This window comes from Pristiophorus japonicus, chromosome 20 (assembly GCF_044704955.1).
Source record: "Pristiophorus japonicus isolate sPriJap1 chromosome 20, sPriJap1.hap1, whole genome shotgun sequence".
Taxonomy (NCBI): Eukaryota; Metazoa; Chordata; class Chondrichthyes; family Pristiophoridae; genus Pristiophorus; species Pristiophorus japonicus.
This window is the reverse complement of record NC_091996.1, coordinates 17,553,034-17,569,173: the sequence shown is the minus strand read 5'-3', so window position 1 is coordinate 17,569,173 and position 16,140 is coordinate 17,553,034. Positions and strand designations below refer to the sequence as shown.

At 43.0% G+C, this 16,140-nt stretch overlaps 1 protein-coding gene across 1 annotated transcript in view; it reads right to left on the bottom strand.

The window, feature by feature from the left end:
- The window catches only part of LOC139233091 (bile salt-activated lipase-like), a 40,763-nt gene extending 25,311 nt beyond the window's left edge, over positions 1 to 15,452 (bottom strand). Inside the window, exons 1-6 of the mRNA XM_070863609.1 lie at positions 15,182 to 15,452; positions 14,457 to 14,604; positions 13,894 to 14,042; positions 10,843 to 10,984; positions 7,034 to 7,129; positions 3,921 to 4,100 (exon numbers count right to left, since the gene is read on the bottom strand). Of these exons, the coding sequence (XP_070719710.1) occupies positions 3,921 to 4,100; positions 7,034 to 7,129; positions 10,843 to 10,984; positions 13,894 to 14,042; positions 14,457 to 14,514 (625 nt within the window). The 5' untranslated portion in view covers positions 14,515 to 14,604; positions 15,182 to 15,452. The remainder of the gene's footprint in view (positions 1 to 3,920; positions 4,101 to 7,033; positions 7,130 to 10,842; positions 10,985 to 13,893; positions 14,043 to 14,456; positions 14,605 to 15,181) is intronic.
- Positions 15,453 to 16,140: the final 688 nt, after the last annotated feature.

The following is a 16,140-nucleotide window of genomic DNA, read 5'->3' as shown; positions in this document are numbered from 1 at the left end:
TCAACCATACTGTGATCACTCATTCTGAGAGGATCTTTTACTCGGAGATCATTTATTTTTCCTGTCTCATTACACAGGACCAGATCTAAGATCGCTTGCTCCCTTGTAGGTTCTGTAACATACTGTTCTAAGAAACAATCCCGTATGCATTCTATGAATTCCTCCTCAAGGCTACCCCGTGCGATTTGATTCAACCAATCGATATGTAGGTTAAAATCCCCCATGATTACTGCCATTCCTTTTTCACATGCCTCCATTATTCCCTTGATTATTGTCCGCCCCACCGTGAAGTTATTATTTGGGGGCCTATAAACTACGCCCACCAGTGACTTTTTCCCCTTACTATCTTTAATCTCCACCCACAATGATTCAACATTTTGTTCATTAGAGCCAATATCATCTCTCACAACTGCCCTGATATCATCTTTTATTAACAGAGCTACCCCACCTCCTTTCCCTTCTTGTCTATCTTTCCGAATTGTCAGATACCCCTGTATGTTTAATTCCCAGTCTTGGCCACCTTGCAACCACGTTTCTGTAATGGTCACCAAATCATACCCATTTGTAATGATTTGTGCCGTCAACTCATTTACTTTATTTCGAATGCTGCGTGCGTTTAGGTAGAGTGTTTTAATACTAGTTTTTAAACCACGTTTTTTTAGTTTTGACCCCTCCTGCAGCCCCTTTATATTCATACATATTGTCCCTTCCTATCACCTTGTGGTTTACACTTACCCCTCTGCTCTGTTGCCTCCTGCCTTTTGCATTCTTTCTTGGGGTCCTGTTCATCTGAGCTCTCACCCACTCTAACTAGCTCAGAGCCCTCTCCTGGGTTCCGAATACTCCTCGCATTGAGGCACCGAGCTTTCATGCTTGCCTTTTTACACTTTGACCCTTTAGAATTTTGCTGTACAGTGGCCCTTTTTGTTTTTTTGCCTTGCGTTTCTCTGCCCTCCACTGTTACTCATCTCCTTTCTGTCTTTTGCTTCTGTCTCCCTGCATTGGTTCCCATCCCCCTGCCATATTAGTTTAACTCCTCCCCAACAGCACGAGCGAACACTCCCCCTAGGGCATTGGTTCCGGTCCTGCCCAGGTGCAGACCGTCCGGTTTGTATTGGTCCCACCTCCCCCAGAACTGGTTTCAATGCCCCAGGAATTTGAACCCCTCCCTGCTGCACCACTGCTCAAGCCACGTATTTATCTGAGCTCTCCTGCGATTCCTACTCTGACGAGCACGTGGCACTGGTAGCAATCCCGAGATTATTACTTTTGAGGTCCTACTTTTTAATTTAGCTCCTGGCTCCATAAATTCTTCTCGTAGGACCTCATCCCATTTTTTACCTATATCGTTGGTACCAATGTGCACCACGACAACTGGATGTTCACCCTCCCTTTTCAGAATGTCCTGCACCCGCTCCAAGATCCTTGACCCTTGCACCAGGGAAGCAACATACCATCCTGGAGTCTCGGTTGCGGCCGCAGAAACGCCTATCTATTCCCCTTACAATTGAATCCCCTATCACTATCACTCTCCCACACTTTTTCCTGCCCTCCTGTGCAGCAGAGCCAGCCACGGTACCATGAACTTGGCTGCTGCTGTCCTCCTCTGATGAGTCATCCCCCTCAACAGTACTCAAAGCAGTGTATCTGTTTTGCAGGGGGATGACCGCAGGGGACCCCTGCACTACCTTCCTTGCACTGCTCTTCCTGCTGGCCTTCCATTCCCTATCTGGCTGTGGACCCTTCACCTGCGGTAAGACCAACTCGCTACACGTGCTACTCACGTCATTCTCAGCATCGTGGATGCTCCAGAGTGAATCCACCCTCAGCTCCAGTGACACCTGAAGAAAATGACTGCCGCATACATGACACATGCTGTGATCATTTGCAAAGTAATTTGGCAAAGAGGTCTGAAACCGGCATTAGGCCCCCGATTTGCATATGGAGTTACCCTAACGTCAGGTTCAAGCAAGTGCCCAGGACGCTCGTTGAGCGACCCTAACCTATATAGCGGGCGATGCACTTGCAGCGCAGAAAGAGTGTGCACACTCCGGCCACCATATTTGACCCTTAGGCACCCATTTTACATCTATGAAAAGGGTGCAGCATGATCCAACTTCTAGGCCATTGTTTTTAAATCCTTTCATTGGCCTCTTAAGGAAGGATATACTGGCTTTGAAGGGGGTACAGAGACGATTCACTAGGCTGATTCCGGAGATGAGGGGGTTACCTTATGATGATAGATTGAGTAGACTGGGTCTTTACTTGTTGGAGTTCAGAAGGATGAGGGATGATCTTATAGAAACATTTAAAATCATGAAAGGGATCGACAAGATAGAGGCAGAGAGGTTGTTTCCACTGGTAGGAGAGACTAGAACTAGGGGGCACAGCCTCAAAATGCGGGGGAGCCAATTTAAAACTGAGTTGAGAAGGAATTTCTTCTCCCAGAGGGTTGTGAATCTGTGGAATTCTCTGCCCAAGGAAGCAGTTGAGGCTAGCTCATTGAATGTATTCAAGTCACAGATGGATAGATTTTTAACCAATAAGGGAATTAAGGGTTACGGGGAGAGGGCGGGTAAGTGGAGCTGAGTCCACGGCCAGATCAGCCATGATCCTATTGAATGGCGGAGCAGGCTCGAGGGGCTAGATGGCCTACTCCTGTTCCTAATTCTCATGTTCTTATTATGTTCTCTCCCTATTTCTGTCACCTCCTACAGCCCTACGTCTCCCTCCGCCAAACTTTCCATTCATCTGGCTCTTGCGCAGACTCTTTTAACCCATGCCATTGGCCACCATGCTTTCAACCACCTAGATCACATTCTCCGGAACTCTCTCCCTAAACTCCTCTGTCTCTTCACCTCCTTTTCCTCCTTTAAGACACTCCTGTTTTGGTCAATCTTCCCAATCTCTCCTTCTCTGGCTTGGCATTTGTTTTCCTCACAACTCTGTGACGCTCTGTTGACTATTTCTCTACACTAAAGGCACTATGTAAATGTAAGCTGTTTGAAGACCACGATCTCAAACCTGGCACCAAGCTCATGGTCTACAGAGCAGCAGTGATTCCCGCCCTCCTTTATGCTTCAGAGACATGGACGATGTACAGTAGACACGTCAAAGCACTTGCGAAGTACCACCAATACCTCCGCAAAATTCTGCGAATCCATTGGCAAGATAGGCGTACCAACATCATTGTCCTCTCTCAGGCCAACATCCTCAGCATCGAAGTATTGACCACGCTCAATCAGCTCCGATGGGCGGGCCACGTAGTCTGCATGCCTGACACAAGACTCCCGAAACAGGCACTCTACTCCGAGGTCCGTCACGGCAAGCGGGCTGCAGGAGGGCAGAGAAAACCCTTCAAGGACACCCTCAAAGCCTCTTTGAGGAAATGTAACATCCCCATCGACTCTTAGAACTCCCTGGCCCATGACCGCTGAAAGTGGAGAAGAAGCATTCGGGAAGGCGCCGAACACTTTGAGTCTCTTCGTTGGGAGCACGCAGAAGCCAAGTACAAACAGCGGAAGGAGCGTCCGACAAGCCAAGCACTCCACCCACCCATTCCTTCAACCACCACCTGCCCCACCTGTGACCAAGTCTATGGATCCCCGATTGGACTCATCAGCCACCTTAGAACTCATGCTAGTGTGGAAGCAAGTCATCCTCGAATCAGAGGGTCTGCCTAAGAAGAAGATGTTGTTCTGATAGCTTGCCCAAGATTGAAAATTTGCCATACCAAGAAACATGAGCCCACACCCACATCCTGTTGGGGAATATCTTATAATGGGGAGGCATGGAAAATAGAACTTTTATTTAAGGTTGTGATACCTGCTGCAGCCTTATAAATGGCATGCTATAATTTTGCTCATACCTGTAGTTCTCATTAAATAGTTAATGATTTCAGCAACACTGGTGAAACTGACCTGGTGCATTTGCATCTCCTGTACTTAAGAAACCCAGGGGTCCCACGCGGTAGTTAAATGACACAACAACAACATCCCCTCGGGCAGCGACTTGCGCTCTTTTGTACCAGTTGCTTGAAGATGATCCAGTAATGAAAGCACCTCCATAGATCCAAACCATGACTGGTAAATTCTTCCCTTCTGGATAAATGATATTTAAAAAATATATATTTGTTTTTAATGGAAATTCTTCTTTCAATCATTTATACACAGAAAACAAGTGGAGGTATGAATTGCATCATTAAATTATTCATCAGAAAATTGTGCGCATTGAAGACTTTTGGTCAGAAGTGCAAAGTTAGAAGATTACCCTTTATGTGTATACAGAAAAGAAGGGAGGGGGATGGTGAGAGAAGGATTTCACATTGACATCAGTTATTGAGAAAATACTGTAATCCATTATTAAGGAAGTGGTAACGGGCCACTTAGAAATCATAATCTGATTAGGCAGGGTCAACATAGTTTTATGAAAGGGAAATTGTTTTTGACAAATTTATTTAAGATTTTTGAGGGTGTAACTGGCAGGGTGGCTAAAGGGGAACCAGTGGCTGTAGTATATTTGGATTTCCAAAAGGCATTCGATAAAGTTCCATATAAAAGGTTGTTATGCAAGATAAGGGCTCATTGGGTTGGGGGTAATATATTAGCATGGACAGATGATTGGTTAATGGACATGAAACAGAAATTACGGATAAACGGGTCATTTTCAGGTTGGCAGGCTGTAACTAGTGGAATGCCACAAGGATCAGTGCTTGGGCCTCAGCTATTTACAATCCTTATTAATCACTTAGATGAAGAGACCGAGTGTAATGTATCCCAGTTTGCTGATGATGCAAAGCTAGGTGGGAAAGTAAGCTGTGAGGACACAGCCTGCAAAGGGATATAGATAGGTTAAGTGAGTAGACAATTAGGTGGCAGATGGAGTGCAATGTGGGGAATTATGCGGTTATACCCTTTTGTAGCAATAGAAAAAGAGAATATTTTTAAATGCTGAGCAACTATTAAATGTTGGTGTTCAGAGAGATTTAGGTGTCCTAGTACAGGAAACACAGAGAGTTAGCGTGCAGGTACAGCAAGCAATTAGGAAGGTAAATGACATGTTGGTCTTTATTGCACAGGGGATTGGAGTACAAGAGTAAGGAAGTCTTACTACAATTGTACAGAATTTTCATAAGACCACACCTGGAGTACTGTGCACAGTTTTGGTCTCCTTATCTAAGGAATGATATACTTGCCTTAGAGGTGGTGCAACTAAGGTTCACTAGATTGATTCCTGAGATGAGAGTTTGTCCCATGAGGAGAGATTGAGTAGATTGGGCCTAAAGTCTCTGGAGTTTAAAAGAATGTGAGGTGATCTCATTGATACATATAAGATTCTGAGGGGGATTGACAGGGTAGATGCTGAGAGGTTGCTTCCCCTGGCTGGAGAGTCTAGAACTAGGGGGCATAGTTTCAGAATAAGGGGTCACCCATTTAAGACGGAGATGAGGAGGAATTTTTTCTCTCAGAGGGTTGTGAATCTTTGGAATCCTCTACCCCAGAGAGCTGTGGAAGTTGAGTCATTGAAGATATTCAACGCTGAGATAGACAGATTCTTGAACTATAGGAGAGTCAAGGGATTGTGGGAAACGGGCAAGAAAGTGTTGAGGCCAAAATCAGATCAGTCATGATCTTATTGAATGGCAGAGAAGGCTCGAGGGGCTGTACGACCTACTCCTGCTCTTATTTCTTATGTTCTTATAGTGACAGACAGCAATACAGTGGTGATAAAGGTGCATGCATTCATCTGTCTAATTTGACTGTACGACTGTTTATGCCATAATGTAGGAAGAAGCGTTGCTCAAGGGGACTTCTCACATTGTCTCTAATATTATACACGGATCCTTAGTTTCCCATTGCTTTCATTTTGGAGTTGAGTTTGGTTGTAAGAACTTACTGTTTGTGAGCTTCCCGCTCACATTTCCCCCCCAACCCCACATTCATTTTAGTGGGCAAAAAATTCAAAATCTGGCGAATGCAAGTAAGTTGAGGAAGGTGCTTTTTTAGTACTTTGTGGCTTCTTTCATTAGATCCGTCGGGCTATAAATCTTCTGTCTTTTCTGCGCAATCCCGCCCAACAGGGACAGCAGCATGAGCTGCATAGCTTATCTCTGGCTTGGTGGAAGAGTGTCAGGCCAGTATGCCAAATTGCAAGCAGGCTTATCGACCCGCCATCCAGCCAAAGTGGGGTCCAACTGAGGTCTAAGCCTGGGTCGGATCCCTGATAATTGGTAACATTTTGAAAGTATTTTTGGGCCCCCTTACAAATGTAGATCACTTTCTTCACCAGGATTCCCATCCAACCCCTCTGGCAGATGCCTGGTGCAATGCTAGCGGGAGCAGCTCCGAGCAAATTCAAACCTCCGCCCCCCATTATTTCCCTGTGAACCGGTGTGTTTCATTTTCTTACCCATTTTCTCTCTTTTCCTACCCGACTTTTCTGAAGGGTCCAACAACACAGGCACTAATGACACTCTGGTATGTCAACCAAATGGCAGTTCCTCACATGTGAATCCCCACAGTGAGTTGGCAGGTGGTGTTGTGAGGGGCATTGCAGAGAAACCCAATCTTGTCCTGTTCTGGCATCTATACATGCAGTTTCTAGATGAGTTTATTCGATAGTAGACAGGAGCCTGGCTGATATTTTCTCTGCCTAAACTAGGGTTCCTGAGGTTAACTGTAGCACCCCAAGTGCTCCTTGATTGAGATCAGTCTGGGACTTTCTGGTCTGTATGACTTATTTTATTGCTTTAATTAATTAATTAGTCAATTAATCAATTAATTTTTGACAAGGTCATTGTGAGTTATTGAAGTTACATGGTTTGAGCAGTTACGTACAGCTTAGAAGTTGCACTGATGTGGCTCCTGAATTCATCGGAACTGGTGGAAAAGGGTTTTTGTGTCTAATAGCTTTGAAAATAACCAAAAATACATGCACAATAAAACAAAAAACTGAAAGCATTTGTAGCACCACAAGCTTCAATGTAAATTTTTCTTCATGAACTAAAACTTTCGACAAGTTTATCTTTACGTACTTGATTGTGGAGACCAAACATTTAGAAAGAGGCAGTCTTCGCTTCCGAAACCCATTTGTAGGCAAAATGCTCCAAATTTAGTAGTATCCAAGACGTCTGTAGAAAGGACAGAGTTTTGAATAAATGTAGGCATAAAGTATTGCAGACACATACATTGCATTCGTATTCCTCTTTGATCCATTTTGTGTTCACCATCACATTTACTGTATATTACTACTTTATTTAATTCATGGCTCTCTTCAATCTAACTTCTCATCATCTTTCTTTCCTTCCTTTATTATACAATAATGAGATCATCTAATTAATTATCTAAGTATATCCAATTGACAATGCATCATGGGGACAACCATGTCAGTTTGAAGCAGAATGCGGAAACTGCCTGCCAATGCGCAACCTGATTGCAATCATTTTCTACCCATTGTACAAATAGCTACAGTTAAGTGTGAAATTTATATTTGCTATAGATTACAGCATTTATTATACAGAAATTAATTGTTAAAATGAATGGAGTGCTTGTAATTTTCCAACATACAAGGCCAGCCAGTGAGCCTCCTCATTGGTATTGGGAGTTCAAAAGGTTGGCCCTCTAGTCCCTATGATGCAGTATAAGATTAGTGAACTCTTAAAAAAGCATGGGTCACCCAGGAACAGTCAGCTTGAATTTCTGCACATGCATGACTAATCTGATCAAACTTTTTTGAGGAAATCATAGAGGTTCTGAAAGTCTGTGGTGGTGGCGGAGGGGGATGGGGTGGGAGTGCATCCCAGTGGAAGATGGGGATGTGCCCAACTGCAACCTCCACTGTTGATCCCAGAAAAGCTCATGGGGGTCATAGAGGGCCCACCGGTTTTGGGGCTTTAGCAGGGCGGGGTGACCCCATTACTAAAGAGGCTAGAAAGGCAGACTGCAGACAAGGGACAAGAGGGGATTGGCCGTTCCTCAGCAAGGGGAGGAGGCTGCCCTCAGTAGTTCTCTGTGTAAGGGGCCACTCGCAATATATTTTTTTAAAGCCTGGTCCTCCATGTGAGATTCACACCCACCCCATTGGCGAGGAACGCCTGGTAAGACCAGCTGTACTTACACTGACCCTACGCTGGGGTGTGACTGAGGGCCGGGTGCAGGAAGCCCCGACTTAGTGAAGTTGAATTAGTACAAAAGTTCGTCTCAGCTGCAGTTGAAATATTGAGGGTGCAATTGGTCTACGCTGGTAGCACTAAACGGACTCAGAGCAAATCGGCACCCCCGGAAATAAAACAGCTGTTTAAAAAATTTTGAAGGTTTTCATAGGGTAACTAATGAGAGATTGTTTTTACTTGTTAACAAACTGGTAACAAGATACATAGGCCGGAATTTTCCAGGGTGGTGGCGGGCGCGATCGTTGGCGGTTCAGGTGGGAAAGTTGTTAGGTTTGACAGTGGGTCGGGAACCCGCTGTCATCCCAGCCCCACGCGTCTTTCCTTCACACGCATCTGTCATTGCGGAGCCAACCCGACTGGACGCAGCGAGTGACCCGATTGAGATGATTAACAGCTAGTTGTCAGACCCTAAACAGGCTTTTTTAACTTACTTATTAAATTTAACTGCATGGCCATGGCAACCACATGGCTCGGGAAGTATATCTGTCAACCTGACGCGGGATTTCTGTGGCCATTGCTCCAGTTGATTACTTGACAGCATCAAATGTACAGTAAAATCTACCACCTTCCTCAGGCAGAAGCTGTTGCTCAGGCCATTTCCAGCACAGATTCTGCAGGCTTCAAGTCTTTCCAGCAGTCTCCATCCAATCTCACCTCATTTGAAGACCTCTCTCACCATTGACAGAACACTTCAGTATTCTGTATGTCACCTGCTTTCTATTCCATCAACATAGATGCTGTTTATACTATCACACCTTGGTCCTCAGAATTGGACCACAATGAACCCCAACACCAGCAGCACCAAGCGCGTCAGCAGCATCAACAACAACACTAGTCTTCTCCGCAATCACCTGATGCAGCACAGGACAGAGGGCATCAGCACCTGAACACATTGCTGCCCGGGAGGCCAGGGATGGCCATATCATGGCCAGATTTAGTTAACTTCATGCTGTATATCCATATGGCTGCTATATGATGCGCTAGGTCAGTACCACCCTTCACCAACACCATAAAGCATCCCTACAATGACCGTGCCATTCCTTTCATACTCATCACCATTGCGGAGATATCATTATGCCTCACCATTCACTGTAACTCACTAAAGCACTTCCAAAGGTGCACACAAATCTGCCCAAGACTGGAAAGTGTTGAAAATAAAGATTTTTATGTTTGACACCTCATTAACAGAAGCTTTACATGAACATTGGATAAAACACCCAAGTGGCTACCCTCATGTGTTGTTAGTTGGATGATTGTAGCAGGATGAAGGTGAGTGTGAGGAATGGCTAGTGAGATGGAGATGCGATAATGTAGATAGGGAGAGAGGGATGGGCAGAGGTGCAAGGTATGTTGGTGTAAGGATGTGCAGGAGTAAGGTAGGGAAGACAGAGTGATGGGGTTGTGATGAGAGGCACAGGAGGATGAAGTTGAGTCTGGCTTTGTACTTACCTTTCCTGTTTAATTAGATAATTGAAATGTTTGCGGCACTACACCCAGACCCTCCTGAACATATTCCTGCTTGTGACCTCCTGTGCAATCTGCAACTAGGTTGTTTTAGTCTCCTGGGGAGGTCTCTTCCACCCATCAGAAGGGCAGAGAGCCTCCCTGTGTACTCTGCTTCCTTCCATAAACATAACCATAGGGAGGAAGTCATTGGAGAGTCTGGGTGCAGCCCTCTGCGTTTGTGCAGTCATTGTTAGTGTTTGCAGCCCTCCAATGCTGTAGTACACTGACAGCATTAAGTTACATTAAACGCCACATCTAATGTGGCCATGGACCCTTTAAAGATCCCGGCTGAAAGCACGTCATGAATGACGTCACCAGACTCGCTCCATTTAATTGGACTGGGTAACACGCTGGACGGGCTTAACAGGCCCGTAAGTTCATTTTCAGCAATGGGATGGAGCTAGCAGTGGGGTCGTGACCTGCCATGACCACCGACTGCACCGGACACGCCGAGGTAGGCAAAATACCAGCCAGAGACTGAAGGCTATCAGTATAAAAGCAATGGAGAAGATGGGAAAAAAATGTCACACTCATGGCTAACAGAACATATCACTCTTTTACCGCAAGAGGCTATTGAGGCAGAGATTTTAATAACATAGGAAACTGAAAAAATATTGGATCGATACAGAGAAATGGCAAGGGAATAAAATTGGACTGAGATGAAGAAACAGCAAGTTTCTATGTTTGAATATTAAGGACGTCATCACAATAGGAAGAACCAATTAATAAAATAGTATTTGTAATAATTAAAACATTGCTCCAGGACAAAGCTCTACCATGACTATATCCCTGAATATGATACCAAAACCATGCCCCGTCCTATGTATAATTTTTTTTAAAAGCTTATTTTAAATTTTAAAATATGACAAAATAAAAACAATGTTAGAACTGGATATATATTACATATAAATTAATAGGAAAATGTTTATCTTTGAATTGTCAATGTACAGACATAACTCTCCAGAACAGATAAATCAAATAATAGTGGAGAGAGAGACCTGCCGTTAATAAGTGACTGTTTAATTCTGAGAGAGGTTGCCTTATGCAAACCACCTCCACGTCAAGAAAATATACTTGTACTTAATATACACATCAGTGTCTGACTTTTCTATCTGATTAAAACATAACTTTTCACTTTCTTGTTGAGTGTTTGTATCTAGTCCTACCGGTCCAACTTTTGGGTGGCTTAGGTTTCTGAAATCGTTCTGGAGGTGCAGCAAACGGAATCCCTTTGAAAATATTAATAGTCTTGTCATCAACTGTCTCAACAGATCCCCTCACAGGTCCATATTTAGTCTGTACAATTACCTGCACATAATGGAACAAATATTACACAAGTTGCCTTCCCTTCGAATACTCAACAACAACTTGCATTTAGATAGCACATTTAACATACAAAAATGTCCCAAGGCATTTCACAGGAGCATAATCAGATTGACAACAGACTGAAGAAGGATTTACTAAGATGGGTGACTAAAAGCTTGGTTAAAGAAGTATTTTTTAAGGAGGAGAGAAGTGCAAATGCCGAGAGATTTAAGGAGGGAATTCCTGAGCATAGAGCCTACATGGATGAGGGTGTGGTCCCCAATGGTGGGAAGGAGGGAGTTGGAGGAGTGCAGAGATCTCGGAATCTTGGAGGGTTGTAGGGCTGGAGGAGGTTACGGAGATAGGGAGGGGCGAGACCATGGTGGGATTTGAACATGGTTATGAGAATTTTAAAATCATTTAATTTAGACTGGGGAAGTGCGAACACCTAAAAAAAAAAGGGCACCGTGAATTTAACAGTGGGACCAACGCCTGCACAAATAGGGTGCTGGCCATCCCACTGGTAAATTGGTATGCTCTGTGCCCAAAATTTCCAATTTCTACCCCATTATCTTGTCTGTATTTCTCTTAAGAACTGAGCAGTAACTAAAACAGATATCAGGGTTCACAGTCTCTTTTATATACACTCCCAGTTCATGATATGTGCAGATGATTACCCTGAATACTAGCTATTCATCAATTATCCTTTTCAAGCATAACTGACCATTGTCAGTGCATGGTATAAACTTAACGGAGAAAGCCACATGGCATGTTTTGGAAACCAACAATTATTTTAGAGAGACTGCTTGTGTGTAGCTGGTGACCACTATCAACAACAATAAAAAAAATTACAATTCTAGACTGCCTTTAATGTAGAAAACATCACAAGGCACTTCAAGCAGACAGTGGAAAATGAATGCAAGACCACATAAGAAGAGATTAGGAAGGTTGACCAAAAGATTGGTTGAAGAGATGGGCTTTAAGGAGGGTTTCTAAAAAGGAGAAGAAGGTGGAGAGGCAGAAGGGATTCATGAGGGAATTCCAGAGAGTGGGATTTTAGTGCCTGAAGGCAAAAGCCACCAATAATGGAATGAAAGAAAGGTGGCTGTACAAGAAGCTGGAATTAGAGGAACGGAGATCAGCAGAAGGGGGGCTGTTGGATTGGAGGAGGTTACACAGTTAGCAGAAGGTGAGACCATGGAGAGCTGAAACAGAAGAACATGAGTTAAAATTTAATCCACAGGCAAACCAGGACCAAATATATGTTAGTGAAGGCAGGGGTAATGGGGTATAGGATGCAAACAACAAAGTTTTGGACAAGCCGGAGTTTGTGGCGAGTGGCAAGGAGAAACTGGAGTAATCACGTCAAGAGGTGATAAATGTGTGTATGAGGTTTTCATTGGTGGATAAGCTGATGTAGAGGAGAAGATGGGTGATGTTATGAAAATGGAAGTAAGCAGTTTCTTGTGGTGGAGTGACATGGGGGTCATAAACTCAGCTCAGAGTCAAACAGGACGCTGAACAGTTTGGTGCAACCTAAGACAGTGGCCAGATAGTGAGACAAGGGAGCTGAGTTTGTGACAGGGGCCAAAGACGATGGTTCAGTCTTTCCAATATTTTATTGGACGAAGTAAAGACTCATCCAAAACTGAATGTTGGACAAGCAGTTTGATGGTAGAGCTGTGGTGGTGTGGAGATTTAGAGTTATACAACATCAGGTGGAAATTGATCTGTGGGAGTCCAGAACAAGGGGACATAATCTTAAAATTCGGACTGGATCATGCAGGGGTGAAATCACGAAGCACTTCTTCACGCAAAGGGTAGTAAAGTCTGGAACTCCCAAAAAGCTGTTGAGGCTGGATCAATTGAAAATTTCAAAACTGAGATTAATATATTTTTTTTAGGTAAGATATTAAGGGATGTGGAACCAAGATGGGTAAATGGAATTAAGATACAGATCGGCCTTGAACTGATTGAATGGTGGAACAGGCTTGAAGGGCTGAATGGTCTACTCCTGTTCCTATGATCCATGCCTGCAGATGCCAAGAGGCAGCATGTTAATGAGGAAAAGAAAGGGGCCTAGAATGAATTCTTTGAGTGTAAGGGTGGGAAAAGAGGACATTATTAGAAATGGTTTGGCTACGATTGGATAGGTGGAGCCAAGTGAGGGCATTGCCAGAGTTGGAACGTTGGAGGAGTGTCATTGCAGGAGGATGGTGTGGTTAACATGTTGAAGACTGCAACGAGCTTGAAGAGGAATAATGCACCAAGGTTACAGTAACAGAAAATGTGATTCGTTGCTTTGGTTAGGGCCATTTAGAGTTATGGGAGAGGCAGAAAACAGGTTGAAGGGATTCAAACAGGGAGCTATGGGAGAGATGGGAGATGATAACATGTTCAAAGAACCTGGAGAGAAATTAGAAACGAGGCAAGGAAAGATGGGCAAGAGCTTGGATTTTTTTACGAGGGGAGGAATGACAGCAAGTTTGAAAGGGGCTGTGCAGTGCTTGAGAGGGTTCCGATTACAGAGTCAGCTAGCATGGGAGCAAGGAAGGGAACTGTATAAACCAGAGCACAGAAAGCATGAAGTTAGACCAACACGAAGTCAAAATCAAAATGATGACTGGATGGATGAGATTGGAAACTTTCCCTACAAAATATTGTGGACATAAAGCCCTCTTATCACTTTACGCCACAGCTTAGAACTGCAACATGCTCACACCATGTTCTGCTCTGAAAGATCAAGTTACTACAAAATTCTGTGACCATAAATTACTCTGCAAATCACACTGGTGTATTACTTCATTTTTAATTAGCCAGCTTTAATATTTGTTATGTGAATCTGTGTAAAAGTCATTTCAATAATTTTTTCAAGAAAGTAAATACATTTCCTTTAAAGATTATGCAATTACCCCTTCCGGATTTTCACAAAGACTTCGCGTATCAATTCCTTCAGGACCGCCAATGCTTTCAGCACAATCATAACCTTCTGGAATAACAGGGTTTTTAAACTCAACGCTATTTTCCTTCAGAATTTCAGTTTCAAGTGTGTACAAAGAGCCTGTCAAACAGAAAACAGTTACAATAGTGTCAGCTATATTCACTTTTGTTACACTTCTATCCTTTGTACTGATGCGTTAAGGTGTCAATGTTAACATTGTTCGTCCCCATCAGTTGGGAATTTACAGTGTTTAATATTTTTCTTTTTATCGCTAAATGTAAGCAAGTATATTTTAGCTGCTTTTTCTGTGTTATATAATGTGCCTTAAGGAGACTCCGTCTCTAATTAAAACTTCCAAATTACTCATTAAATTTTGGTTACTGTCAGCATCTTTCCTGGTTTCTCCCATTCATATTTTACTACAACTGCAGTTTGGATAATTGCGTCAGGATGTGCTTGAATCCTGAAAAAAGTTACATTTTAATTTGTGTGACAATTGTCAATAAGAACTGTTAGCATTTAACACGGGCTTACCTGCTTGTGCGCCTGGCCCTAAGGCAATCAGTAGCATCACTAGTAGAACTGTCTCCATAGCTTTATCCTTTTAACTGCTATTTTTTTTGTCTATCCTTTTCTCTTTGTATATCCAGGAGATGCAATGAATGCACTGTTCTTATGCGGGCTAGACAGAATAATAGTTAGACGGTATTAGAAGAAATCTCAACAGTAAGAGAATGACCACTTTACATGTCTGATCTGCAAATTCTTGGAAACCCATCTGAATATCAGTGCCTGAAGGCTCTAGTGATGCAGCACCAGTCTCTCATTCTGACACCTGATTATCCACATTCAGAAAGAAACATCACTGGTAATTATTCCTCAATTTCAATTGATTCAAATCTATTGAAGGCAAAAATATCAGGGTCTTTTTAAACTTGAAACCTAAATGGCCTTTTTTGATATGACACACATGTATTTCGTACTCAAAATACACATCACACTAAAAGGGAAATTAATTCTACAGATACAATGGCAGATACTTACAATAGAGTTCACCTTATACTATCAAAGTCAGATAGCTTTCCACAAAACGTTTCACAACAACGATTATTATTTCAATTTTGAATGCTTTTTTTATGATTCCTGTGAAAGGCCGAGGTGAAGTGTTCTGTTGGGTTAAGTGGTTGCAGATAAAAACATACAATTGTATAATATTATAGGCTGCATTGTTTGCAGTTATCACTCCATTCTCTACTTACCTCTTACAGCCTTCCTTCACTGTTGGTCCCTGTTGCTTGACAGAGGTGTCTCTTTCTCCTCACACTCTATCATCACCTGATTGTCAGCTTTTCCGAAAAGCGAACCTACATTTATAGTAAGTCACCATCTCTTGTTTCAGATCAGTGAACCAATTGGCATGGACATTGGGCAAGATTACACTTTGGTTACATTAGCCTGGGATATCTGTAAAATGAGAATTGCAACAATATATTGACTAAGTGCAATTTTAAACGTGTGCTTTTTGCAAGATCGTTGGTTTAGCCCATTGTTGCAACCTAGTAATAAATTGTTTTTCTCATTATTGCCACAGCACAATACTTCAGTCACTAAAACCAGGCCCATGAAAGTTTTTGTTCTTGTGTGGAAATATGGAATATCAAATACAAAGCAACAACATAGACCACATATACTGTAGGTTAAGAAAATCAAGTTTTAAATTAATATTTTTCAGAATGAGAATGGAACATTTGGTGGAAAGCAGAACCTTTCTGCTTCTGTGGAGTTTTGGCCACCATTTAACTGGATTTCTGGATCATTTATGTGGCTTCACCCTAAGAGACATCGCCATGATCCACACCAGCTCCTGCCACTTCTGCTCCCTGGTTAAAGATCTGTGTGAGGATTACTGGAAAGTAATGAGGCTGTTGAAGCCCTGTATTATGATTATTTCAATCTAATTTCCCAAAATAATAAATCCACACCAGGCAGGCTGCTGTAGATTAGTCTATTCCCCAACTTAATGAGCAGCCAAAGCATTCATTAAAGAACCTATAGCTGAGCTAAGCACCTCTGCTGCAGCGGGTCTCAAAGTGGCCATGTGGTCTGCAGCTTGGTCAGCACTGCACAAATATAAATTTTAGACTCTTCCATGAATGCATTCTCAGATATCTCCACAAACTGTAAGCTACTAGAATGCAATCTGATTCCCTTTTAAAAG